The 26,618-nt window shown below is 41.9% G+C and overlaps 1 protein-coding gene and 1 long non-coding RNA gene across 5 annotated transcripts in view; one reads left to right on the top strand and one right to left on the bottom strand.

Annotated features, from left to right (window-relative positions):
* Positions 1–26,618, top strand: part of LOC141063506 (interferon-induced, double-stranded RNA-activated protein kinase-like) — a 125,360-nt gene that overhangs the window by 64,279 nt on the left and 34,463 nt on the right. For 2 of the 3 annotated variants that reach the window (XR_012224890.1, XM_073557586.1), the window contains exons 13-14: positions 3,851–3,899; positions 20,591–20,646. Coding sequence is in view for 2 of the 3 variants with exons in the window: in XM_073557586.1 (XP_073413687.1) it covers positions 3,851–3,899; positions 20,591–20,646 (105 nt within the window). In the remaining variant the exon portion in view is untranslated. The remainder of the gene's footprint in view (positions 1–3,850; positions 3,900–20,590; positions 20,647–26,618) is intronic. The other variant, XM_073557587.1, reaches the window with a different exon arrangement.
* Positions 9,772–26,618, bottom strand: part of LOC141063510 (uncharacterized) — a 100,968-nt gene continuing 84,121 nt past the window's right edge. Inside the window, exons 1-3 of one of the 2 annotated variants that reach the window (XR_012224892.1) lie at positions 21,948–22,185; positions 10,495–11,136; positions 9,772–10,070 (exon numbers count right to left, since the gene is read on the bottom strand). This is a non-coding gene — a long non-coding RNA (uncharacterized lncRNA). Of the gene's footprint in view, positions 10,071–10,494; positions 11,137–21,947; positions 22,186–26,618 lie in introns of those variants that run through there. The other variant, XR_012224891.1, reaches the window with a different exon arrangement.

Consider the following 26,618-nt stretch of genomic DNA (forward strand, 5'->3'; position numbering starts at 1 on the left):
AGAGATTATTTTAGCGGCTCCCGGACGGCATGGTTAAAATGCTTTCCGGAGTTTACATTCTGGGCATGCGCAGCTGAAAATAGCGGTCCGTCAAAGTAAAAAAACGTTGCAGGGCCCTTCTCATCCGCCCGGGAGCCGCTAAAATCTTGGCGGATCCGTACAACAACGGGTGGGACGGATGACCGTCAGTCAAAATCCGCCAATAATGTAAGTCTATGGGGGGAAAAAACGGATCCGCCTCTTTTTTGGCGGATCTGTTTTTTAAAAATATTGGCGGATTTTGACTGACGGGAAAAAACTGATGTGTGAAACAGGCCTTAGTCATTCAGGAGTCTTTTCAGAGACATGCCTGTTTAGACAGACCGAGCGCGCTTTCATGCACACAGAATGCACGTCAATGCAATTGTTTTACATGCATAGAATATGGTTGTTCTCAGTACATGTCCCTTTCACACAGGACGATGTGTTGCCACGAATGCAAGCTTAAAAATAATTTTGCACTTCTGGAGCAAATCCAAAAGAGTAAGGCTGGTTTCACACTTGCGGTTTTTTTGAGCTGTTTTTTTGCTCAAAAAAAACACGCATGCGGTTTTTTCCCATTCTTCACATGGGTGCGCATACACATGCGTTTGTACGTGTTTGTATGCGCATGCGTTTTTTTGTAGTGTGCGCTCGGGCGCACAAAATACCCTCTGTTGCATTTTTTGAGCGTCCTACTTGCCCCCAAAAAACGCATGCGCACGCAATGCGTTTTTTTTTCACCCAACCACCCATTAAAGTCTATGGGTGCGCTGATGTGCGCATGGCAATGCGCACGTCAGCGCAAAAAAAGCGCACAAAACCGCAAAAAACGCACAAAAACGCATGATGCGTTTTTTATGTGCGTTTGCACAGCGCACGGTGCGCAGACAAAAAAAACGCAAGTGTGAAAGTAGCCTAAGACGCGCCATATGTCAGTCTTTGCGGGCGTCTCTGGACGCATAGTGGACATGGGATTTCTTGAAATCCCATCCACTATGCTGTAATATCTGGCCGCTGTGGGTTTCACGCTTCATAAATACGCAGCGTCAAACCTGCAGCAACTCCGGATAGTGGGCGCATACCCTTAGAGTATAGAATACATTCAATAAAATGTATTGAACTTGGAAAATCCACACCCAGCCTTACCGTTCAGTAACTGCTTAGTAAAGAATACGGCATCGCTGGGTTAGTGCAAAGTGCAGGATCTTACGTTCACAGCGACATTGGCCATGGACGGTGGCAAGATTCCACTCTGAATAATAGGATCTCACAACCCCAAGGATCAGAGTCAACATTTACTAGAAAGTCAGGTATATTAGAGGAACATTAGAGATATTTCTGGCTGCTTTAGATATTAAAATATATTTAGAAAAATTATCAATCTGTAGCTGTGCACTGATTTCTTAAATTAAAAAAATTGCAACGGACAGGTGTTGGGTACTCTTTAATTCAGATGAATAAATGAAGAAAATTATGTCAATAAACTTGATTCATAATTCAATTCATTCAAAATCATCCACAAGGTAGAATCCCTTTTTATTCATCATCTACAGAAAATATTTTGGCTTTTGATAAATTCGATAGAACGTCTTCTATCGGCATCGGATAATGATTTATTTTCAGATCAATGTTCACTGACTTTGTTTCAATAAATATTCTTAACTTTGCTAATGTTTTCTATTACAGTATAACCAAACTGCTTTTCCACTCTGTGTTCTCCTTTACTGCAAGTCATGCAGTTCCCGTTTAAAAAGGTTGCTTCATATGTTCAATAGTTTCTAGTTAACCCTCTCTACTACTTAAGAATTTTTCTAATTGACAAATATAAAATTCCTTTAGACAATTCATGTACACCCAGCAGCTGCGGCAAGGCCATCTTCTTTGCTGGGAACCTAATCTAATGAAACTCCTCTCATGGGCTAATAGCCTGCATTTATATGGGTAGATGCGATCCTGCTGTGATTAAAACCACTGTAGGCTGAGGGGTGGAGTTCTCAGTCAGAGGGCCAATGTATACAAATATCAAAATACTGACCGTCACTTTCAAACATAAAATTAGGCCAATTAGCCTTTAGAATAGGTTCTCAGCAAACAAGATCCCCTTGCCGTGGCTGCTGGGCATACATGAATTGGCCAGTTTATGTGCTAAGTATCTTAGCTTTTTCTATTTCTAATTTCATATTTTTCTGTTTACATGCTATAGGCTACAGAGTGCAACTTTAGTTGTTAGTTATATATGGAGAGTGCTACTCTTAGTATGCACCTGTTCACACAAGTTTCCTGTTTGGAAGTGACAGTCACTTTAAAGAGCATTTGTCAGTAGAATTAACCCTCCTAAGCCATCTATGTGGGCAATTAGGTCATAGAAAGTTTAATCAAATGATACCTTGATATCTAATCAGATAAATGGTTCCTGAGAAATCTATTTTTTTCTTATATGTAAGTGAGTGAGTGGAAATGAAATTAAATGGAATGAAATGAAATTAAATGGAGGCAGACTTTAGGGAATATCCTCCACTGGAACAGAGATCTTTTCAGCTCATTTACGATGACAAACTGATTAAAAAAAGTACTGGCATCTTCCGGGCCTCATTTGAGCTTTCTCCTTGACTTGCACAGTACAGAGCATCCTCAAAGAGGAAAATACCAATTGAATGGACAGGTCACTTCTTTGAACCATTTGGTGTTTTTAGAAACCTGAAGCGACTAAAAGACGTTCAAAAGCTTGAACATATGAAAGAAATGCATTAGTTCATTCTTTTGAACTCTTTTTATAGGTTTGTTATGCTATTTCCGTGGCAGAATCCACCTGAAAAAAACTTTGCGTGCACAAAGCTAGTTAGTTTTTTGCATACAAGATGTCTGAATGAGACTTTAGAGTAGGTTTCCTAGAATTCCAGCAACGTGCAGAAAGCAGAATCGTCTCCAACAGAAGACAATCAATGACTGCTCCTGCAGACCTAAAGGGAACCCGTCATCTTTGCTTCCAGCCAATAAATGACAAGTGAGCGACAGCTTGTCAGCACCACTTCAGCGTTTTTCTTTATTGCACCGCTGGAGTGGTGCATTCAATATAATTCAACCGCTCCTGTCTGATACTTACCTGCTGCCGCCTCCATCGTTTTCCAGCATCACTCCTGTCAGTCTCCTGTCAAACTTTGACCTGCCTGCAGCTCCAGCGTTTCATGGAGTGATGCAAGGTCACTTTTCAATAAAAGTCTATGAGACCCTCATTCTGTCTCTTAGAGATGGCGCTGTTGGACTGGAGCGGTGCTGAAAAAAAGGGAAGATGCCGGAGGGAGAGTATATGACCTGGGAGAGGGGGATTACATTTAAAGCGCCCCTCCAGCGCTGAAAAAAACAACCTGCTGAAGTGATGCTTTAAAGGGGAACCAGACACCTCAGAAAACACTTTTTATTATTGTCGGCTGTTCACATGCCACATGTTAGATGAAAGCATCGATGCTTGAGCAATATGGTAAGTATGGTATGTCTTGTTGGTTATTGAAACTTCCTGACAGGCACTATCCTTTGGGGCACCCTGGTTGGTGGTAATTATGGGTGCTATCAGTATGGCTGCCATTATGGGTATCTGATCAATGTGAGGTTATATAGAATATTTTCCACAGTCTCGGGAAGAATGTTGGCGACTTCTTGTAGAGGAGCTGCATTTTAACTTCACGTTTTGTCTTTAAAGGCATAAGAGACTGCTCAGAAGAGCGTCGGTGCGGTGTATGTGTATCATTACATTCAAGAACATGAGCTTTGATAAATATCTGATTTTCCTGTCATAATAAATATCTGTTTTCTGGCTTCTATGTCCTTCCAGCCAAAACGTAAATAATGGACCAAAGCAACCAACAACTACAGATTCTGGGGTAAGATAAAATATTTAGAATGGTAAATAAATATGCAGATAAGGTAATATATACATAATCTATAAGATACATTTTTTAAAAACATTTGCTTATCTGGTAGAGGGGCCCCATTCTATTAGCTAGTGCCAAGATCCATCTCCTGTGCTGCTATTTTACCTAGGTTAATTAATTCTCTCACATTCATGCGCCAAGTTCCAGCATAGAGGTCATAGAACAGTCCCCGACTGATTGGACTGTCTGCTGACCCTCATGTCGCTGGTATCTGAGTGTAATCTACATGCAGCACATTACAGGTTCTATCTGCCAGTTGCTTCTATGGAGGGCTACCTCAAGACACCATATTTCTGGTCTTGTTCCTAGTTCCTTGACACATAGAACTTGTAGACCTACTCCTGAAACTTCCTGGATGCTGCTGAGTGTTTCTTCCCTTAACCATTGAATACTACAGTATGTCTGGGAACCGCTAATGATGCAACTGGTCCTCCATTCTGGGTGGGTCTTAACAAGGTTTATGTCTCCTCTCTTGCTCTGGGGTACTTTAACAACTCTGCGAGTGACAACTCCTGGCCCTGTTTGTAGGCTGTAACCATAATGCAGTTTCAGCCTCCACATCTGGTCCTTCTCTTGCACTGTCATTGCCGATGCATCCTGCCGCCAACTGGTGACTGCTCTGGGGATCTCTACTCTCAAGGACCTCTCTGGAGAAGTTATCAAACCCTCTTGTAGGGGTTATTGGCACTTTCAGACCATTTACTTGTATGTGCTTTCCTTATGCAAATTGTCTTTCAGAGACGATGAGGACTTGAATTATAATGATGGGGTTATTCATGACCAATCCGAGATAAAGAGCTGACTCCCTAGTGGGAAGGACGGGAGCCGGCTCCCCAGTGAGAGACACTAAGTTTTGAATGGCTCTCACTGGGTGTAAAGTGACAATGTTCAGTGGCCAGAACGCGAGTTTGCACTTTGTAGCGTAGATCTCTAGTGGGCGTGTCAGGGGTGGTGACAGTGTTCGTGATTGGTTCACCAAGGCAGTGAGAGCAGTGAATTTATGAGCGCGCTCACATCCAGATCCTGGGGCAGGCTGGGAAGGTGGAAGGCGCGCATTCAGGAGCACGCTTTTCACAGACTTATGTCCCCTATGTATATGCTATTATTATTATTATTTATTGTTATAGCGCCATTTATTCCATGGCGCTTTACATGTAAGGAGGGGTATACATAATAAAAACAAGTACAATAATGTTAAACAATACAAGTCATAACTAGTACAGGAGGAGAGAGGACCCTGCCCGCGAAGGCTCACAATCTATCACAGCTGCTTGCAGTGACAGCACAGGTGGAGCAGACTTATGTATCCCATTTATAACAACACGAGTAGAGCAGGTTTTAGTGTTCTTTGCTCAGTTCAAAATACAGGTGGAGCAGACTGTAGTGTTCTATGGTTAATGGCACAGGTGGAGCAGACTGTAGTGTTCTGTGGTTAATGGCACAGGTGGAGCAGACTGTAGTGTTCAATGGTTAATAGCACCTAATGATACAGGTGGAGCAGACTGTAGTGTTCTATGGTTAATGGCACAGGTGGAGCCGACTGTAGTGTTCTGTGGTTAATGGCACAGGTGGAGCAGACTGTAGTGTTCTATGGTTAATGGCACAGGCCAGAACCCCATCTACCTGAGCCATCATTGGCTGTCTGCAAATAGGTGGGATTTCGGTGGCAGGTGGGCAGCATTTCAGATTCATTAATTACATCATGAAGGAAATCTGTCAGCAGTATTTTGCTATGTAATCTGAGGACAGCATGAGGTAGGGGCTGAGATATTAATTTCAGGGATGTGTCACTTATTACGTTGTGTACTGGTATTTCCATAAAATTAATGTTTTACCACCAGATTGACTGCCAGGCAGTAGCGTAGCTACCAGGGGGGGCAGAGGGGACGGTGGCCCCGCGCTTTGAGAGGGCCCACCCACTGTAACTGTATGGCAGAGCAGGGAGAATTGATCATCTCCCTCCCTGCTCTGCTTATTTTCTCTCTTCTGTGTGCAGTGCACAGGACCTGTGATGAGGTCACAGGTGGGGAGGAGTCAGGGGTCACATGATCAGGGGCCTCAGTGTGCTGGTTGTCATAGTGCTGGATGAGGGGAAGTGTATGTGTGGGGTCAGGAGGAGTTTTCAGTGTGGATGTAGCAGAGCTGTGTGTTTACAAGGTGTACGGAGCAGAGCTGTTACGAGGTGTACGGAGCAGAGCCGTGTGTGTACGAGCGAGGTGTACAGAGCGGAGCCGTGTGTGTGCGAAGTGTACGGAGCGGAGTCGTGTTTGTACGATGTGCACAGAGCAGAGCCGTATGTGTACGAGGTGTACGGAGCGGAACCATGTGTGTATGGAGCGGAGCCGTGTGTGTACGAGGTGTACGGAGCAGAGCCGTGTGTGTACGAGGTGTACGGAGCAGAGCCGTGTGTGTACGAGGTGTACGGAGCGGAGCCGTGTGTGTATGAGGTGTACGGAGCGGTGTTTGTACGTAGCGGAGCCACGTGTGTGCGAGGTGTACGGAGCGGAGCCACGTGTGTGCGAGGTGTACGGAGCGGAGCCACGTGTGTGCGAGGTGTACGGAGCGGAGCCACGTGTGTGCGAGGTGTACGGAGCGGAGCCACGTGTGTGCGAGGTGTACGAAGCAGAGCCGCGCGTGTGCGAGGTGTACGGAGCGGAGCCGCGTGTGTACGAGGTGTACGGAGCGGAGATGTGTACGAGGTGTACGTAGCGGAGCGATGTGTTTACGAGGTGTACGGAGCGGAGCCGTGTGTGTACGAGGTGTACAGAACGGAGCCCTGTGTGTACAAAGTGTACGTAGCTGAGCCATGTGTGTACGAAGTGGAGCCACATGTGTATGGAGCGGAGCCGTGTGTGTACGGGGCGCACGAAAAGGAGCCCTGTGTGTATGAAGTGTACGGAGCTGAGCAGAGCCATGTGTGTACGGGGTGTACGGAATGGAGCCACGTGTGTACGAGGTGTACAGAGCGGATCCACGTGTGTATGGAGCAAAGCCATATGTTTACAAGGTTTACGGAGTGGAGCCATGTGGGTACAAAGTGTACAGAGCGTGGCAGCGTGTGTACAAGGTTTATGGAGCAGAGCCACATGTGTACAAGGTTTACAGAGTGAAGCCATGTGTGTACTGAGTGGAGCCGTGTGTGCTAGGTGTACGGAGCAGAGCCGTGTGTGTACGAGGCATAGAAAGTGGAACCGTGTGTGTATGAGGTGTGCGGAGCCATGCGTGTACAAGGTTTATGGTGGGGAGCATTCATACGTCCCCCAACCATCCCGGATCCAGCGGGACAGTCCCGATTTTGAGAGAGTCTGCCCCACTGCCTCGGCCAAGAGCTTTACTTTTCCCGCGGACACAGGAGTACATGGCGGAGCCCCGAGTAGCACTTTAAAATTCACACGTGACATTCCACTGGAAGAGATGTGCTAGAAGCTGACCGGAAAGGAGGTAATTTCAGTAGGAGATTGTGACGGAACCATGGAGGCACTTCAAGGAATGCTTCAGATCCATCAGTGTCCTCCTCCTGACTCAGGGATGTCGGCCACGTGAGTGGATCATGATATGTCCTGCATCGGGAGGCTCAGGTGGGCATTACAATGGGAACCGGGCTGCTATAGTATCTTTATAGAATCATTCTTTCTTTCTGTTTCTTTCTCTCTCTCTCTGTTCTTTCTTTCTCTGTTCTTTCTTTCGCTCTAATCTTTTTCTTTCTCTCCTTTCTTTCCCTTCTTCCTTTCTCTCTCTGTTCTTTTTTTCCGCTCTGTTCTTTCTTTCCCCTTTTCCTTTCTCTCTCTAATCTTTCTCTCTCTAATCTTTCTCTCTCTAATCTTTCTTTCTTTCTCTGTTCTTTCTTTCTCTCTGTTCTTCCTTTCTCACTCTCTGTTCTCTTTCTTACCCCTTTCTTTCTTTCTTTCCACTCTTTCTCTGTTCTTTCTTTCTTTCTTTCTTTATAATGTAGCACCCGTCATATGGTATAATACAGCCCCCCCCAAAGAATATAATGTAGCCCCTTCAGAATATAATGCCACCCACCCTCATGGGGTATCCTGCTGCCCCCTTATACGGGGTATCATGCTGCCCCCCCTCATGCGGGGTATCATACCCCTCATACGGGGTATCATGCTTCCCCCATCATACTGGGTATCATGCTGCCCCCTGCTCATACGGGGTATATCATGTTGCCCCCTCATACGAGTATCATGCTGCCGCCCCCTTCCCTTGCTACGGGGTATCATAATCATGCAACCAGTACTCACTATATAAATTGAAAAAAAACCAAAAAAGCACTATACTCACCTCTCCTCCTTGCTCCCACGCTGATTTCGGCGGTGACTCTGCTCCGATATCAGGAGCTGCGCTGCAGTCAGACCGGCACACAGCAGGGAATAATAATATCAGTATGGGTCTTTTTATATATAGATTATTTTTGGCAACAGCGCGGTCATCTGCTTAGGTTCTCTGGTTAGGGGCCCACTCAGAAGTTTTGCCCCCCCGATCCAAAACCCTAGCTACGCCTCTGCTGCCAAGTCTAGCTCCCTCATGCCAAGTGGTCCCATCGTGCCCCTTCTCTGATTATCAGCTTGCTGTCTATAGACAATGATACACATAGGGGTAAAAAGAATTCACTAATTATCCCCAAAAGAACCGAACCAGCAAACCATATATATAAAAAATATTATTTTATTGAATATCAAAAATATTCCAATTTTTATAAAAATTGCAGACTACATAGTACCTTACTCATAACATACCCCAACGGGGAAAAATGCACAGACCATAAACACGGACAAATAATCCTTCTATAAATAATCATAATATTCCTGTACAATTAATGGAATAAGACAAAAAAACAATATTATAACAATCCTAAAAAGGAAGCAATCTAACCTTGCCGTTATAAGGCGCCACTAAGGCATATAGTGTACAATCATAGGTCTCACTCTATATATAAAAATTCAGGGTAAAAAAAACCTTATATACTTGTAGAGATGCGACATAGTGCCGGTACCATATAAAGCCGTCATATCGACATAGTCGGGGAGAAATAATCTAACCCCGCTGTCATAAAGCGCCAATACAACATAGGCTAAAATAAACTTGTAACACATTAAATGACAAGGTAGAAAAGCTATCAAACTGATAATTACCTTAGACCAAATTATACAGGTGTAGATAATCCTGTGCAGAGATCCCCGCGCCCCGACGCGCGTTTCGCCCTCTAGCTTCTTCCGGGAGCGTACCCAAATCTAATTAGGGACCTCTTTTTATATCCACAAACGGCCAATCAATAAACTGAATCCCCCATCATGTGACCCCATACTTCCGGGAGTGCGCAGTGCAGTGTCCGGCGTGATAAAATAATCAAAGTGCACAGAAGATATTACGGCGCATGCACCAGTCCGGCACACTCCGGCACGATAAACCTACTTCTTGAGCATGCGCTGAATGACCCACACGTGCATCCATGTGGATCATTGTGGCAGCGCTGCAAGAAGTACACGGAGTGCCGACCATGCATGCGCACTATCTTCTAGAAGTAACTAACCAAAAAAGGGGCATAAATTATTATAATAATTTATATTATTTTATATACCACATACTAATAATAAAAGTTGCTGTTTTTATATTAAAGTAGAAGTGCTTATATTAAACAATTACTCTAGAATAATAAGTGCACGTGCCCAAAGTGACAAATAATTTTATTATTAATGGAATACCTATTAATACATAATAATTAATACTAATCGAAAGTATTAATAAAAAAATTCATAAAGATAATGAAAGAAAAGAAAATTAATAAAAATAAGTGATAAATTTAGTAGTGCCCATAAAAATATGGCCAATAACAAGACAACCTATATATTATAAAAATGCAAGTCAATAAATTACAGTCCATACTAGCCATGCTATGAATGCATAATATAATACATATAATCCAAATATGCATCTATCATTCTATACTACAATACATATAACTTCAATAGCTTTATTATCAATGTTAAAACGCTTATTCTTTATTCTTCAATTCTTGATCTTTAATTCATTCTTGATATGGACTTCTGAAAACAAGGACAACTCCAAATAACCACATCAGAGAGCAGCAAAAGATGGCCCGATATTCAGATGCTGGAACAATGAGAATAAACAATTTTAATAATAAAATAAAATTAAAAAAGTACCCCGACCCCTAAAAAGGAAAACCCCTCAATAGACATGCTAACCAAAAGAAAGTACCCCGAAGCATATTGAAAAAGAACACTCGATGGACATATTAAATTTAAAGAAATGCCCCGAAACCAAAGGATTCATTAAGTCCATCCGGGCTCAAACTGCCCAGACGGTAGATCCATCTACTTTCAATTTGCAATAAAGTTTTAGTAAGATCACCCCCCCTAACCCCCAGAACTACTTGATCTATGGCCTGTATCTTCAGGCCTTTTGCATTACATTCATGTGACATTTTAAAATGTCTTTGAAGGGGTTTAAGAGAGGTGAAGTCCTCATTATTTCTAGCTTTTTCAATGTCTCTAACATGTTCCCTAGTTCTTACCTTAAGCTCCCTTGTGGTCATTCCTATGTAGATTTTTCCACAAGGGCATTTAGCATGGTAGATGACTCCAGAAGAATTACAACTCAGGTGTTTTCTTATATCGAAAGTACGTGATCCATCATGATTGGAAAAGGAGACTGATTTTACATGATTCCGACATCCCTTACACAAGCCGCAGGGAAAGAAGCCAGGCGTCCCAGACTTTGATTTTTCTTTTCTCGGTTCGAAGTGACTGTGGACTAAAGTGTCTCTCAAATTTGCCGATCTCTTGGCTACAAAGGAAGGTTGGACCGGAAGAATTTTACGTAGCACTGGATCCACCATTAAGACACCCCAATGATTTCGCACAATACCCTTCAGATCGTCCCATTTATTGCTGAAGTTGCTAATAAACCGAATTTGATTACTCTGTTCTCCTTTATTTCTAGAAGGGGTTCCATATAAAAGATTATTTCTTGTGGTTTTAGTTGCTCTCAAATAGCCTCTCTTTATCATCTTTTTACTATATCCCCTATCCAAAAATCTTCTTGTTAAGTCCACAGCTTGTCGCTCAAAATTCTCCTCCCTTGAACAAATTCTTCTCGCACGTAAAAATTGACCTATTGGAATGCCCCCGAATAGTGGAACCTGGATGTGCTGAATCTGCAACCAAAAAAGAATTAGTTGAGGTGCTGTAGACAATGTAAATTGAAAGCTGTGGTGTAAGAAGTGGCGGGGGGGGCGGTCCGCCCCAGGCGGCACATGTGTGGGGGCGGCGCGGCAGCAGCAGCAATTCCTCTCCTCTGTGGGAGAAGCGCGGAGGCACAGACACCGCGTTGTACGGAGCATGGTAAGCTGGTGCCGTGTTCTTGCTCCCCGGGGCGGGTGACCCTACTGGGCGGGACATGCTGCTGTCCTCGGCTGCGCTCTCACCGCACTGCACACACTGCTGCTGCCGGCGCTGTCCTGGTGGGGGCGGGACTGGGGCGGAGGCAACTTGCAGCATCTGTCCCAGCAGCGCGGCTGTCACAGCCAGTGCAATCAACCTAAACTGGAACGATGTCCTCTCAGGAATGTACTATGGCTTGTGAGGTATTTCTTTACTCGGCAGCACAAGCATGTGTCCTGCAGAACCGCTGCAGTATGGCGTGAACGTGTACATATACACGCCGCTGTGCCCTCTGACGTGGGTGCCTCTGTGGCAGAGCTGCACTGTGCACATGCCTGCACTACGCCATAGTGGTGACCGAGGAGCACGCCTTGCTTAGGGGGCCCGTCCGTCACGTGACGCAGGCGCAATTCCCACCCCGGTCGGGTGGCTTTTATCTCTCCCACAGGCCTGTCCCCTCAGTCGGCTCCCTCCTCCCCACCAACAACGCTTAGGTTTTTTTTTTTTCTTCAATGGACACACTCAGTGCTGCTGTTAACTCACTCACTGCTGGACCATCTTCTAGTCCAAGTCCATGCAGAGGACTTTGTGAGGAAAAAAGTTACAGATTCCTTTCAGGAATCGTGTCAGACAGCTAGGAAAAGGTTACATTTGTCTTAAAGCGACTTATATTTAGCAATGTTTGGTGTTTTCAGCTCAACATTCAGGATTATATTGGTGTATTAGGGTTTTCCAGGTCTTAATAGCAGGGAGCATCAATGTTAGAGTATTTGTAATATTTTGCCATAAACTAAAGGCGCCTGAATGTTACCTGGATCTCTCTAGGGCATAAGTGAGTTGCAGTAAGGCCACGTTCACACCATCAGTATTTGGTCAGTTTTTTACCACAATAAATTATAAGCCAAAACCAGGAGTGGAACAATCAGAGGAAAGGTATAATAGAAACCCGTCACCACTTCTGGATTTAGCACCCACTCCTGGATTTGGCTTACAGATACTGAGGTAAAATACTGACCAAATACTGAACATGTGAACGCGGCCTAAGGCGAGGTTGGAAATCCATATCAAAATCTGCATGTGTTAGACTACGTTCACACATTGAGTATTTGGTCATATTTTACCTCAGTATTTTTAAGCCAAAACCAGGAGTGGGTGATAAATACAGAATTGGTGACGTGTTTCTATTATATTTTTCTGCTGACTGTCCACTCCTGGTTTGGGCTTACAATTATTAATGAGGTAAAATACTGACCAAAATACATATGGCCTTACTTTCATGTGGATTTTGATTCAGATTTACCCCAGAATTCAATCCTGCTACACGGAAAGGTGAAAAATCCACCACAGAACTTGACATGCTGCCAATCTCAAAATCCTCAACACATATCAATTTCCGCAACACATGATGAGCTTTTGCAAATGGCAGCATTTCTGTCCTGTGTGAACTTCAATCCCTTTGGAGTTATTTCCATTCTCATCTCTGCCTTTCATGGCTGAAACGGAAATAGCTCATCCAGTTGCTAACCTGTGGAGATGGGAGTGGGACTATGGAAACATCCAGAGGGGCTTGTCACTGTGCTGTTTCCTTCATTCCCATTCATTTTTATGGATGTTATGGGGAAAAAAGTATACCTCTTGGCTGTGTCTGTAGCTCCTTGCCCTGTGGCTGGCGCCCAGATGGAGTTAGGCTAGGTAGTGCACATTCTGCCCGTACGTCTATCCCACAGTATACATCACAAGCTTTTCCCGACGTATACTGTAACATTGCCACAGGCGTCTGTTCACCAGGCGATGGCTGAAAGTGTGTTCTTTCAGCCTCTGTCTGGCCAGTATGCGGCTGGATACCATTTTTAACTCTATGGGAAAGAGCATCAGAGTGTGTTTTTCTATACAGAGGACTACTGCAAAGAAACATGCTATGTGATATACATTTGTTTACAATGGTGGAGGGATGCCTCGGCATCCATCTTGACAGTGCGCACTGTCGGACACATATTTTCTGTAGTGTATACCGCCGACAGTGAGCAAAGACATAGTGTGGACCGAGCCTTATTCATAACCCAGCCATGAAAGATTGATATGGGAATAACTCATAGATTATTATTTAAGGATTCCACTCCAATATCCATATCAAAAATCACTTTTAGGTTTCGTGCACACAACCGTTTAAAACGGACGAGTGCTGTCCTTCGTTTTGACGGATAGCACTGGTAACATGTTATTCTATGAGACTGTGCACATATCCAATTTTGATCTGTGTGTCTGATCAAAATCGTCCATTCAAATCTATGGGCCCATGGAAAACATTGGACCACATTTAAATGGCATCCGAGTACGGTTTGATTTTCATGGACTGACTAGATGGAGGAGGTGGATAGTCTTTTCTTTTTTTTTTTCTCTCCACATCTGAGAAAATCGGATCCCACTCTGATCAAACTCTGATCATAGGCTGATTGGCATAATTGGACCGTTTTTCTTGGATGGAGATCAAACGGTCGTGTAGACTTATCCTAAGGGTAACTTCACAGGGTTTTTTGTACATGCATTTTCAAGCGGATCTGCTTTAAAGTGCACCTGTCACCTGTTTTGGCCTGTTTTACCCAAGTTTCGAAAATAATTTGTACTTTGTTTTTTTTTCTGTCACATTATTAAAAGTTATTATTAAAAAAGTCATTAGGTCTGCATCCAGCATCATCAAGCTAATACATACATATATATAGAGAACTGCAAGAAGATGAAAGTCTAGAAATGTAGACATAATAACAGCAGAGTTAGTAGCAGACTAAAAATTAGATCTTTGAGTGTAGTGTGGGCTCTTCGGATGCTTCCGGATTATCAACGACCAAAGGGGCGGCAAATTTTTCGACCGCCCCAGGCGCCACAAACAGTTGCTACGCCACTGGGTGTAGGCGGTGTTACCTTTCTGAGCTCTGCTACTTGTTACATCTGAAAACTTTGATTTTGTCACAACTGCTGCACCCAGTAAACGAAGTGAAATATCATTGAAGTCAAGGTCATTTCCTACATTATGCTGCTCTCAAAAGAAGTAGCAAAAACAGGAAGACAGACTCCTTTTAACCCCTTCCTGACATCCGACGTACTATCCCGTCCATGGGACCTGGGCCCCTATGCCCATGGACGGGATAGTACGTCTACCACGATCAGCGGCGCCCACGTGGTGAGCGCCGCTGATCGCGGCCGGGTGTCAGCTGATTATCACAGCTGACACCCGGCACAATGTGTCAGGGGCGGTCACGGACCGCCCCCGACACGTTAACCCCTTGCACACCGCGATCAAACATGATCGCGGTGTACCGGGGGTTAAAGGGAAGCATCGGCAGGGAGGGGGCTCCCTCCGTGCTTCCCTGAGCCGCCCACGGCAGCGCAATGTGCAGCGCTGCTGCGGGGGGCTCCTTTCCTGCTAGCCCCTGAATCCAAGATGGCGACGGGGGCCTTCGGGGGCCTGAGGAAGCTGGCTTCCGCAGTGCCTGCAAAGCGCAGGCATGAGGAAGCCTTCTGCACTGCCTGTGACAGATCGCTGATCTGTCACAGTGATCTGTGATGTGACAGATCAGCGATCTGTCACAGGACAGTGATGTCCCACCTGGGACTATTTAATAAAGTTAAAAAAAAAATAAAAAAAAAGTGTTAAAATAATTTAAAAAAATCGCCAAATAAATTAGAAAAAAAAAAAATATTCCCCCAATAAATCCATTTTTTGGAAATAAAAAAAACCAAAAACAATAAAAGTACACATATTAGTTATCGCCGCGTCCGTAACGACCCGCCCTATAAAACTGTCCCATTAGTTAACCCCTTTAGCGAACCCCTTAAAAAATAAAAATAAAAAACGAAGCAAAAAATAATGATTTATTATCATACCGCCAAACAAAAAGTGTAATAACGCGCGATCAAAAAGACGCATATAAATATCCATGGTACCGCTGAAAACGTCATCTTGTCCCGCAAAAAACGAACCACCACACAGCATCATCAGCGAAAAAATAAAAAAGTTATAGCTCGCAGAATAAAGCGATGCAAAAATAATTATTTTTTATATAAAATAGTCTTCATTGCATAAAACCGACAAAACATAAAAAAACGACCTAAATGAGGTATCGCTGTAACCGTACTGACCCGAAGAATAAAACCGCTTTATCAATTTTACCACACGCGGAACGGTGTAAACGCATCCCCCCAAAAGAAATTCATGAAACGCTGGTTTTTGTTCATTCTGCGTCCCAAAAATCGGAATAAAAAGCGATCAAAAATGTCACGTGCCCGAAAATGGTACCAATAAAAACGTCAACTCGTCCCGCAAAAAAGAAAACCTCACATGACTCGGTGTGTCAAAATACGGAAAAATTATAGCTCTCAATATGTGGTGATGCAAAAACTATTTTTACAATAAAAAGCGTCTTACCGTGCGACAGCTGCCAAATATAAAAACCGCCATAAATAGTAAATCAAACCCCCCGTTATCACCCCCTTAGTTAGGGAAAAATAATAAAATAAAAAAATGTATATATTTCCATTTTTTCCATTAGAGCTAGGGTTAGGGCTAGGGTTAGGGTTAGGGCTGAGATTAGGGTTAGGGGTGTGTTGGGGTTCGGGTTGGAGTTAGAATTGGGGGTTTCCACTGTTTGGGCACATCAGGGGCTCTCCAAATGCAACATGGCGTCTGATCTCAATTCCAGCCAATTCTGAGTTGAAAAAGTCAAATGGTGCTCCTTCCCTTCCAAGCTCTGCCATGCGCCCAAACAGTGTTTTACACCCACATGTAGGGTATCAGCCTACTCAGGACAAATTGCAAAACAATTTTTGGGGTCCAATTTCACCTGTTGCCCTTAGGAAAATAAAAAATTGTTGGCAAAAATATCATTTTTGTGGAAAAAAATGATTTTTTTATTTTCACGTCCGAGTGTTATAAACTTCTGTGAAGCACTTGGGGGTTCAAAGTGCTCACCACACATCTAGATAAGTTCCGTGGGGGGTCTAGTGTCCAAAATGGGGTCACTTGTGGGGAGTTTCAATAGTTTAGGTACATCAGGGGCTCTCCAAACGCACATGACACCCGCAGACCATTCCATCAAAGTCTGCATTCCAAAACGTCACTGCTTCCCTTCCGAGCCCCGACGTGTGTCCATACAGTAGTTTTCTCCCACATATGGGGTGTCAGCGTACTCGGGACAAATTGGACAACAACTTTTGGGGTCCAATTTCTCCTGTTACCCTTGGGAAAATGAAAAAATTGGGGACTAATTGATCATGTTTGTGGAAAAAATACAATTTTTTTATTTTCATGCCCGGGCATTATAAACTTCTGTGAAGCCCTTGGGGGTTCAAAGTGCTCACCACACATCTAGATAAGTTCCTTAGGAGGTCTCGTTTCCAAAATGGGGTCATTTGTGGGGGTTTCCACTGTTTAGGTACATTAGGGGCTCTCCAAAGGCAACATGACACCCGCAGACCATTCCATCAAAGTCTGCATTCCAAAACGTCACTACTTCCCTTCCGAGCCCCGACGTGTGCCCATACAGTAGTTTTCTCCCACATATGGGGTATCAGCATACTCAGGACAAATTGGACAACAACTTTTGGGGTCCAATTTCTCCTGGTACCCCTGGGAAAATAAAAAAATGGTGACTAAAAGATCATGTTTGTCGAAAAAATACGAATTTTTTATTTTCACGCCCGGGCGTTATAAACTTCTGTGAAGCACTGGGGGGTTCAAAGTGCTCACCACACATCTAGATAAGTTCCTTGGGGGGTCTAGTTTACAAAATGGTGTCATTTGTGGGGGGTTTCCACTGTTTAGGTACATTAGGGGCTCTCCAAAGGCAACATGACACCCGCAGACCATTCCATCAGTCTGCATTCCAAAACGTCACTACTTCCCTTCCGAGCCCCGACGTGTGCCCATACAGTAGTTTTCTCCCACATATGGGGTATCAGCATACTCAGGACAAATTGGACAACAACTTTTGGGGTCCAATTTCTCCTGGTACCCTTGGGAAAATAAAAAAATGGTGACTAAAAGATCATGTTTGTGGAAAAAATACGAATTTTTTATTTTCACGCCCGGGCGTTATAAACTTCTGTGAAGCACTGGGGGGGTCAAAGTGCTCACCACACATCTAGATAAGTTCCTTAGGGGGTCTAGTTTCCAAAATGGTGTCATTTGTGGGGGGTTTCCACTGTTTTGGTACATCAGGAGTTTTCCAAACGCGACATGGTGTCCGATCTCAATTCCAGCCAAAAACGTCAAATGGCGCTGCTTCCCTTCCGAGCTCTGCCATGCGCCCAAATAGTGGTTTACCCCCACATGTGGGGTATCAGCGTACTCAGGACAAATTGAACAATAACTTTTAGGGTCCTGTTACCCTTGGAAAAATAAGAATTGAGGGTGAAAAGATCATTTTTGTGGAAAAAATATGATTTTTTAATTGTATGGCTTTATGTTATAAACTTCTGTGAAGCCCATGGGGGTTCAAAGTTCTCACCACACATCTAGATAAGTTCCTTAGGGGGTCTAGTTTCCAAAATGGTGTCATTTGTGGGGGTTTCCACTGTTTTGGTACATCAGGGGTTTTCCAATCGCGACATGGTGTCCGATCTCAATTCCAGCCAAAAACGTCAAATGGCGCTGCTTCCCTTCCGAGCTCTGCCATGCGCCCAAATAGTGGTTTACCCCCACATGTGGGGTATCAGCGTACTCAGGACAAATTGCACAATAACTTTTAGGGTCCTGTTACCCTTGGGAAAATAAAAATTGGGGTGAAAAGATCATTTTTGTGGAAAAAATATGATTTTTTAATTGTACCGCTGAACGTTATAAAATTCTGTAAAGCCCTTGTGGGTTCAAAGTTCTCACCACATATCTAGATAAGTTCCTTGGGGGGTCTAGTTTCCAAAATGGGGTCACTTGTAGGGGGTTTCCACTGTTTAGGTACATCAGGGACTCTCCAAACGTGACATGGCGTCCAATCTGAATTCCAGCCAATTTTGCATTGAAAAAGTCAAACGGCGCTCCTTCCCTTCTGAGCTCTGCCATGCGCCGAAACAGTCGTTCCCCCCCACATATCAGGTATCAGCGTACTCAGGACAAATTGCACAATAACTTTTGCAGTCCAATTTCTCCTGTTACCCTTGGTAAAATAAAAAAAATTGAACCTGAAGTATTTTTTTATGAAAAAAAGTTAGATGTTCATTTTTTTTTAAATATTCAAAAAAATTCCTGTGACGCACCTAAAGGGTTAATAAACTTATTGAATGTGGTTTTGAGCACCTCAAGGGGTGCAGTTTTTAGAATGGTGTCACTTTTGGGTATTTTCTATCATATAGACCCCTGAAAGTGGCTTCAAATGTGATGTGGTCCTAAAAATAAAATGGTGTTGTAAAAATGAGAAATGGACAACTTTTAACCCTTATAACTTCCTAACAAAAAAAAATTTTGGTTCCAAAATTGTGCTGATGTAAAGTAAACATGTGGGAAATGTTAGTTATCAAGTTTTTTGTGTGCCGTATCTCTGTGATTTAAGGGCATAAAAATTCAAAGTTGGAAAATTGCGAAATTTTCGCCAAATTTCCGTTTTTCTCACAAATAAACGCAAGTTATTTGAATGAAATTTTACCACTAACATGAAGTACAATATGTCACAAGAAAACAATGTCAGAATCACCGGGATCCATGGAAGCGTTCCAGAGTTATGACCTCATAAAGGTACAGTGGTCAGAATTGTAAAAATTCGCCCGGTCATGAACGTGCAAACCACCCTTGGGGGTGAAGGGGTTAAATGTGTATTTACCTATGGGATTGAATCTCTAGTTGCAGACATCTGTTTCGGGATGTTGCCCTTCTTCAGTGCAAAACATGAGTTCTGTTTTGGCTGCATGAGAGGGCTCTGACTTGGGTATAAGGGGTAACTCCTTGTGGTGAGTCACATTGTGGACATGCCAGGGTAAGGAGACTTATAGTCCATGCATTGCTTCTTTGGAAAATGAAATATACAAATTGCCTCTTCAGAGAGGAAGAGGACTTGAACTTTAGGGCCACCTATTGGAAGTAGCAATCCTTAAAGTCAATATCGACATTAATGATATTTGCCATATGACTGCAAATTGAAATTCTGGTTTGGCATTTTATCTTAAGTCATATGGCAAGGCTCGTTAAAGGGTAGATATTGAGTTTTAGGATTGCTACTTCCAATAGGTGAAACTATAGTTCAAGTCCTCTTCCTCTCTGAAGGGGAATTTGCATATATTCTGTAAAGACAAGTTGAGCATCATTGTCCATCCAGATCCAGGCTCTAAAAGAACTCATTCTTGAAGAATGAAAAAAGTTGTTGCGGTATGTTATTAACTTGTTTATTCCATGCTTAGTAGACTTGGTGATGCCCTTAAAGGAAATCTGTCACCTCATTTTTGGCATATGAGATGCGACCACTGCCATCAGGGGCTTATCTACAGCATTCTGTAATGCTGTAGAAAGGCTCCCGATGTAACCTGAAAGATAAGAAAAACAAGTTAGATTATACTCACCTGGGGTCTGGTCCGGTCCGATGGGTGTCGCGGTCCGGTCCGGCGCATCCCATCTTCTAGCGATGACATCCTCCTCCTTACTTCTGCCGCGGCTCCTGCGCATTCGTACTTTATCTGCCCTGCTGAGGGCAGAGCAGAGTACTGCAGTGCACAGGCGCCGGGAGAGGTCCAGTGCCTGCGCAATGCAGTGCTTTAATCTGCCCTCAACAGGGCAGATAAAGTACCACTGCGCAGGAGCCACGGCATAAGTAAGGAGGAGGACGTCATCGCTAGAAGATGGGAAGTTCCGGACCAGACCGCGACACCCATCGGACCGGACCAGACCCCGGGTGAGTATAATCTAACTCGTTTTTCTTATCTTTCAGGTTACATCGGGGGCTTATCTACAGCATTACAGAGTGTTGTAGATAAGCCCCTGATGGCGGTGGCCGCATCTCATATGCCAAAAATGAGGTGACAGATTCCCTTTAAAAGTCATGGAGGTCATACAAAATACTAGATTTGGTAGTTTTTAATGTGAGGTGTATTCATTTGTTTCAACTAATTTGAGTAAAACTGAAGCTTTGGTAACCCACAGTAGGAAAATATGCAGAATCATGTACATATATACATACTTTTACATACCTGTATGCATGGTTCTTAAGAAATTAAATGCAACCCTAATTTAACTTATCTGTTTTTTCCCAGGAAGGATCTCTTCAGCCTTCAAGTCCAATAAATGGTCATATAAACAGAACACAAAGGTATCATTATTATTGATTTATATGTAATATAATTAAGGATATATCCAGGGGTGTAACTACAGTCCTAGGGCAATTTTTGGACATGAGTTCCCCCTACAACCACCAGCTTGTTGCTTGGATGCATGGGCCTATGTGGTCCTACTAAGGTCTATAAAAATATTCCTCCTTCCTCAAGAAAAAAACATATATAGACATATTTACGGAGCACATAACACCTTCTTACAATGATCACATATTACAATCACATGGACACCAAATAATACCACCATACTGATTGTTAATAAAAACCACTGTACAAAGACCAGCTAAATCAAATTATTCACCAGTTCTGTGATTGCAGTCCTTCATGTCCTCTGTACTCCCATATCCAGCCCAGACCACTATTGCAACTTTTTTCCATCTACATCTTGTTTCTGCATAAGTCGCAAAAATTCTACGTTCATCATTTTTGCCCACATCTAAACTAGTGTCCTGCACAGTACTGATTCCACCCCACATTGCCATTCATCATTTTTGTGCTCCCAAAACTAACAGTTCAACCCTTCTAACTTCACACAGTTATAGTGCCTATCTAGTGCCCTCTTGCAGCAGAGCCTCCATGTTCTCTTTGCAGTGTTCTTCTTTGGGCGCCATACAATAATTCTGTTCCCTTTTGTGCCCCATACAAATATTATGCCCCCTTTGTGCACAATACAGTAATAATGCCCCCTTTTGTACTCCATACAATTATTATGCCCCCTTTCTGCCCATACAATCACGATGCCCCACTTTGTACGCCATACAGTTATTATGTCCCCTTTGTTCCTCATACAATCCTTTTGCCCCCATTTCTGCCCAGGGCATGTGACACAACAATGTCATGTCACCCACTGGGAACAGCAACAATAACACTGCTGGATCGTGCCGCTGCAGGAGTATCCATTGCTCTTATTTTAATTGGGATCATAAATTGGCTCAGCTGGGGTTGTGCAGCAGTGAACAACCCCTTATAATATGTATCAATTGAGCATAGACAATGCTAAGCAGATTTTTCATGACTCATGTTATTTTGAGAAATCTGGTGCACCTTTAGACTGCCCAGTCTAAGTTTAAAAAAATATTCAGAATTGAGAGTCCTCAGTGGTTGATACCTTTTTGGACTCTCAATTCTGAATATTTTTCTATCTACTGGCTAACACGGTATAAAGATATACATCTTTCCTATAGTCTAAGTTTATATCAATTTGCTTACTTTGTGGCAGAAATTTGAGACAAACTTTTGGCATAAGATCACCAATCCTCTATGTTCACTTTGCTCTCACCTCTTGAAAGGAATTCTACAGCATCACAGCACAGTTGTTACTTCTGTATGAGTCCAGGTCTCTGGTGACTGTGACTGTTTGTTATGTTCCTTGGAGCGTGACTGGGGGGCACCATGTGGATGACATAGGGCACATCATCCACAGGGCCGCCATCAGGGCATTACTAGCCTTACTGGTGTAAGGGGCCCCGGGAGCTGGAGGGGCCCCACGCTCAGAATTTTCAGGCGTTCTGTGTGTGTGGAGGGAGCAGGAGTCATTGTGACAGACAGCTGGGAGAGGCAGCCAGTGCTGAGCAACAGGAGGGCGGGACTTTCCAGCAACCAATCCTGGCTGAGCGCGGGCTTAGTGCAGTGCAGTTATAGTATTCTCCCATCACACAGTCTGGAGCGAGTCACTGAGCAGCAGTGCAGCCCTCAGTCCCCCGGTGAGTGTCTGAGCCTGTGTTGTTTAAGTGTATGGCCAGTGTCTTGCCAGGATCTAGTCCAGCCCCTGTAGCAGATGGATCCTCAGTGAGTGGGCTGTGTGCTCAGTGACAGCGTCAGTCACACTATCAGCACAGCAGCCACTCACCAAGGAAGGACGCTGCTATGTCCTGAGTCTGACCCCTGTCTGTATCAGCTATAGACCAAGATAACAGCAGAGCTGAGTGCCCCCTCACCTCCTACAGAGAAGCATAAGACCGCTGAGCACAGCCTGCCCCCTGACAGGACAGCAGCCCCCTCTTAGGATTCCCTGCATTTACTCTCTAATCTTATGTAAAAAAACTTCAGTCTTCAGAATCGAGCTGTGGTGTCCTGTCAGGGGCAGAGGGGGCACAGCAGCCTTATCCTTCTCTGGAGGGGACGGGGCCAGGACACTGCTCATCAGGATTTATAGCATCTCCCAGAGATGTTATGTAACCCTAACCACCAGCGTCGGACTGGAACACCTTGGGCCCACCAGAGAAAATCATTCTTGGGGCCCACTATGTAGCTGCATAGAGTTAAATACCAGACCACCAATTGTGTGGTAAAACGCGCTAATATCTGGGTATAATATAAGGTTGTACATGTCTTAATTATGTAGCAGGAGTTGGGGTAGCCCCCTCATAGAATATAAAGCAGCCCCCTCATAGAATATAATGTAGACCCCTCATAGAATATAATACTGCCCCCCTCATAGGGTATAATGCACCCCCTCATAGGGTATAATACTGCCCCCCTCATAGGGAATAATGCACCCCCTCATAGGGTATAATGCACCCCCTCATAGGGTATAATGCTGCCCCCTCATAGGGTACAATACTGCCCCCCTCATAGGGTATAATACTGCCCCCCTCATAGGGTATAATACTGCCCCCCTCATAGGGAATACTGCCCCCCTCATAGGGAATAATGCACCCCCTCATAGGGTATAATGCACCCCCTCATAGGGTATAATACTGCCCCCTCATAGGGTATAATACTGCCCCCCTCATAGGGTATAATACTGCCCCCCTCATAGGGAATACTGCCCCCCTCATAGGGAATAATGCACCCCCTCATAGGGTATAATGCACCCCCTCATAGGGTATAATGCACCCCCTCATAGGGTATAATGCTGCCCCCTCATAGGGTATAATACTGCCCCCCTCATAGGGTATAATACTGCCCCCCTCATAGGGTATAATACTGCCCCCCTCATAGGGAATAATGCACCCCGTCATAGGGAATAATGCTGCCCTCCTCATAGGGTATAATGCTGCCTCCTCATAGGGTATAATACTGCCCCCCTCATAGGGAATAATGCTATATAGATATATAGATATAGAGTTAGATAGATATAGATAGAAAGATAGATGTAGAAATAGATAGATATAGAGATAGATAGTAGATAATGGATAGAAAGTAGATAATGTATAGATAGAAAGATTCATAGAGATAGATAGAGATAGATATAGAGATAGATAGAAAATAGATAATGGATAGATAGATAGATATAGAGATAGATAGCTATAGATAGAAAGATATAGAGATAGATAGATATATAGATAGAGATAGATAATATATAGAGATATACAGATATAATAATAATAATAATATAGACATATATAGATAGATATAGAGATAAATACATATAGATAGATGGCTATAAATAAAAATAGATATATAGAGATATATATAGAGATAGATAGATATAGAGATAATAGATATAGAGATAAATAGATAGATATAGAGACAGATAGATATAGAAAGATAGATATAGAGATAGATATAGAGATAATAGCTAGATATAGAGATATGTATAGAGATAGATAGATATAGAGTTAGAAAGATAGATAGATATAGAGAGAGATATAGAGATAGATGGATAGATAGATATAGATAATAGAGATAATAGATAGATATAATAGATAGATATAGAGATAGATGGATAGATCAATAGATAGATAGATAGATAAAGAGAGAGAGATAGAGATAGATAGATAATGAGATATAGAGATAGATATAGAGATATAGTGTTAGATAGAAAGATAGATATAGAGATAGATAGATATAGAGATAGATATGGATATAGAGATAACAGATAGATATAGAGATAGATAGATAGATATAGAGATAGATAGATATAGAGATAATATATAGATAGATAGATATAGAGATAGATAGTAGATAATGGATAGAAAGTAGATAATGGATAGATATAGATAGAAAGATTCATAGAGATAGATAGAGATAGATAGAAAATAGATAATGGATAGATAGATAGATATAGAGATAGATAGCTATAGATAGAAAGATATAGAGATAGATAGATATATAGATAGAGATAGATAATAGATAGAGATATACAGATATAATAATAATAATATAGACATATATAGATAGATATAGAGATAAATATATATAGATAGATGGCTATAAATAAAAATAGATATAGAGATATATATAGAGATAGATAGATATAGAACTAATAGATATAGAGATAAATAGATAGATATAGAGACAGATAGATATAGAAAGATAGATATAGAGATAGATATAGAGATAATAGCTAGATATAGAGATATGTATAGAGATAGATAGATATAGAGTTAGAAAGATAGATAGATATAGAGAGAGATATAGAGATAGATAGAGATAGATAGATGGATAGATAGATATAGATAATAGAGATAATAGATAGATATAATAGATAGATATAGAGATAGATATAGAGATAGATGGATAGATCAATAGATAGATAGATAAAGAGATAGAGATAGATAGATAATGAGATATAGAGATAGATATAGAGATATAGTGTTAGATAGAAAGATAGATATAGAGATAGATAGATATAGAGATAGATATGGATATAGAGATAACAGATAGATATAGAGATAGATAGATATAGAGATAGATATAGAGATAATATATAGATAGCTATAGAGAGAGATATATAGAGATATAGAGAGAAACAGATATAGAGATAGAGATAGATATAGAGATAGATAGGTAGATAGATATAGAGATAATAGCTAGATATAGAGATAGATATATATAGATATAAAGATAGATAGAGATAGAGAGAGCGGTAGATAGAGAGATAGATATAGAGAGAGATAGATACAGAGATCGATAAATAGATAGAGAGATAGATATAGATATAGATAATAGATAGAGATAGATAGATAAAGATAGATAATAAATATAGAGATAACAGATATAGAGATAGAGTAAGATAGAATAGAAAGATATAGAGATAGGTAGATATAGATAATAGAGATAGCTAGATAGATAGACATAATAGATAGATATAGATAGATATAGAGATGGATAGAAAGATAGATATAGAGATAGATGTAGAGATAGAAAGATAGATATAGAGATAGAGCGATAGATAGATAGAGATAGATATAGATAATAGATAGAGATAAATAGATAGATAGATAGAGAAAGATAGATAGATAGATATAGAGATAGAAAAATAGATAGATATACAGAGAGATAGATATAGAGATAGAGATAAATAGATAGATAGATATAGAGAGAGATATAGAGAGAAATAGATATAGATATAGAGATAATAGATATATATAGAGATAGATAGATATAGATAGAGAGAGATAGATACAGAGAAAAGATATAGAGATAAATAGATAGAGAAAGATAGATAGATATATAGATATAGAGATAGAAAGATAGATATAGAGATAGAGCGATAGATAGATATACAGAGAGATAGATATAGAGATAGATAGAGATATATAGATAGATAGTTATAGAGAGAGATATAGAGATAGATATAGAGAGATATAGATATAGAGATAGATATAGAGATAGATATAGAGAGAAATAGATATAGATATAGAGATAGATATATAGATATAGATATAAAGATAGATATAGAGATAGATATAGAGATAGAGCGATAGATAGCGAGAGATATAGAGATAGATAGATACAGAGAAAAGATATAGAGATAGATAACGGATAGATAGATAGATAGGTATAGAGATAGATAGATATAGATATTAGATAGAGATATATATATAGATAAAGATAGATAGATAGATAGATATAGATGGTAGCTAGATAGATAATAAATATAGAGATAATAGATATAGAGATAGATAGAGTAAGATAGATAGATATAGAGATAGATAGACATAATAGATAGATATAGAGATATATATAGAAAGATATAGAGATAGATAGATAGATATAGAGA

This window comes from Dendrobates tinctorius, unplaced genomic scaffold, assembly GCF_039654945.1.
Source record: "Dendrobates tinctorius isolate UK_male_01 unplaced genomic scaffold, ASM3965494v1 ptg000250l, whole genome shotgun sequence".
Lineage (NCBI taxonomy): Eukaryota > Metazoa > Chordata > Amphibia > Anura > Dendrobatidae > Dendrobates > Dendrobates tinctorius.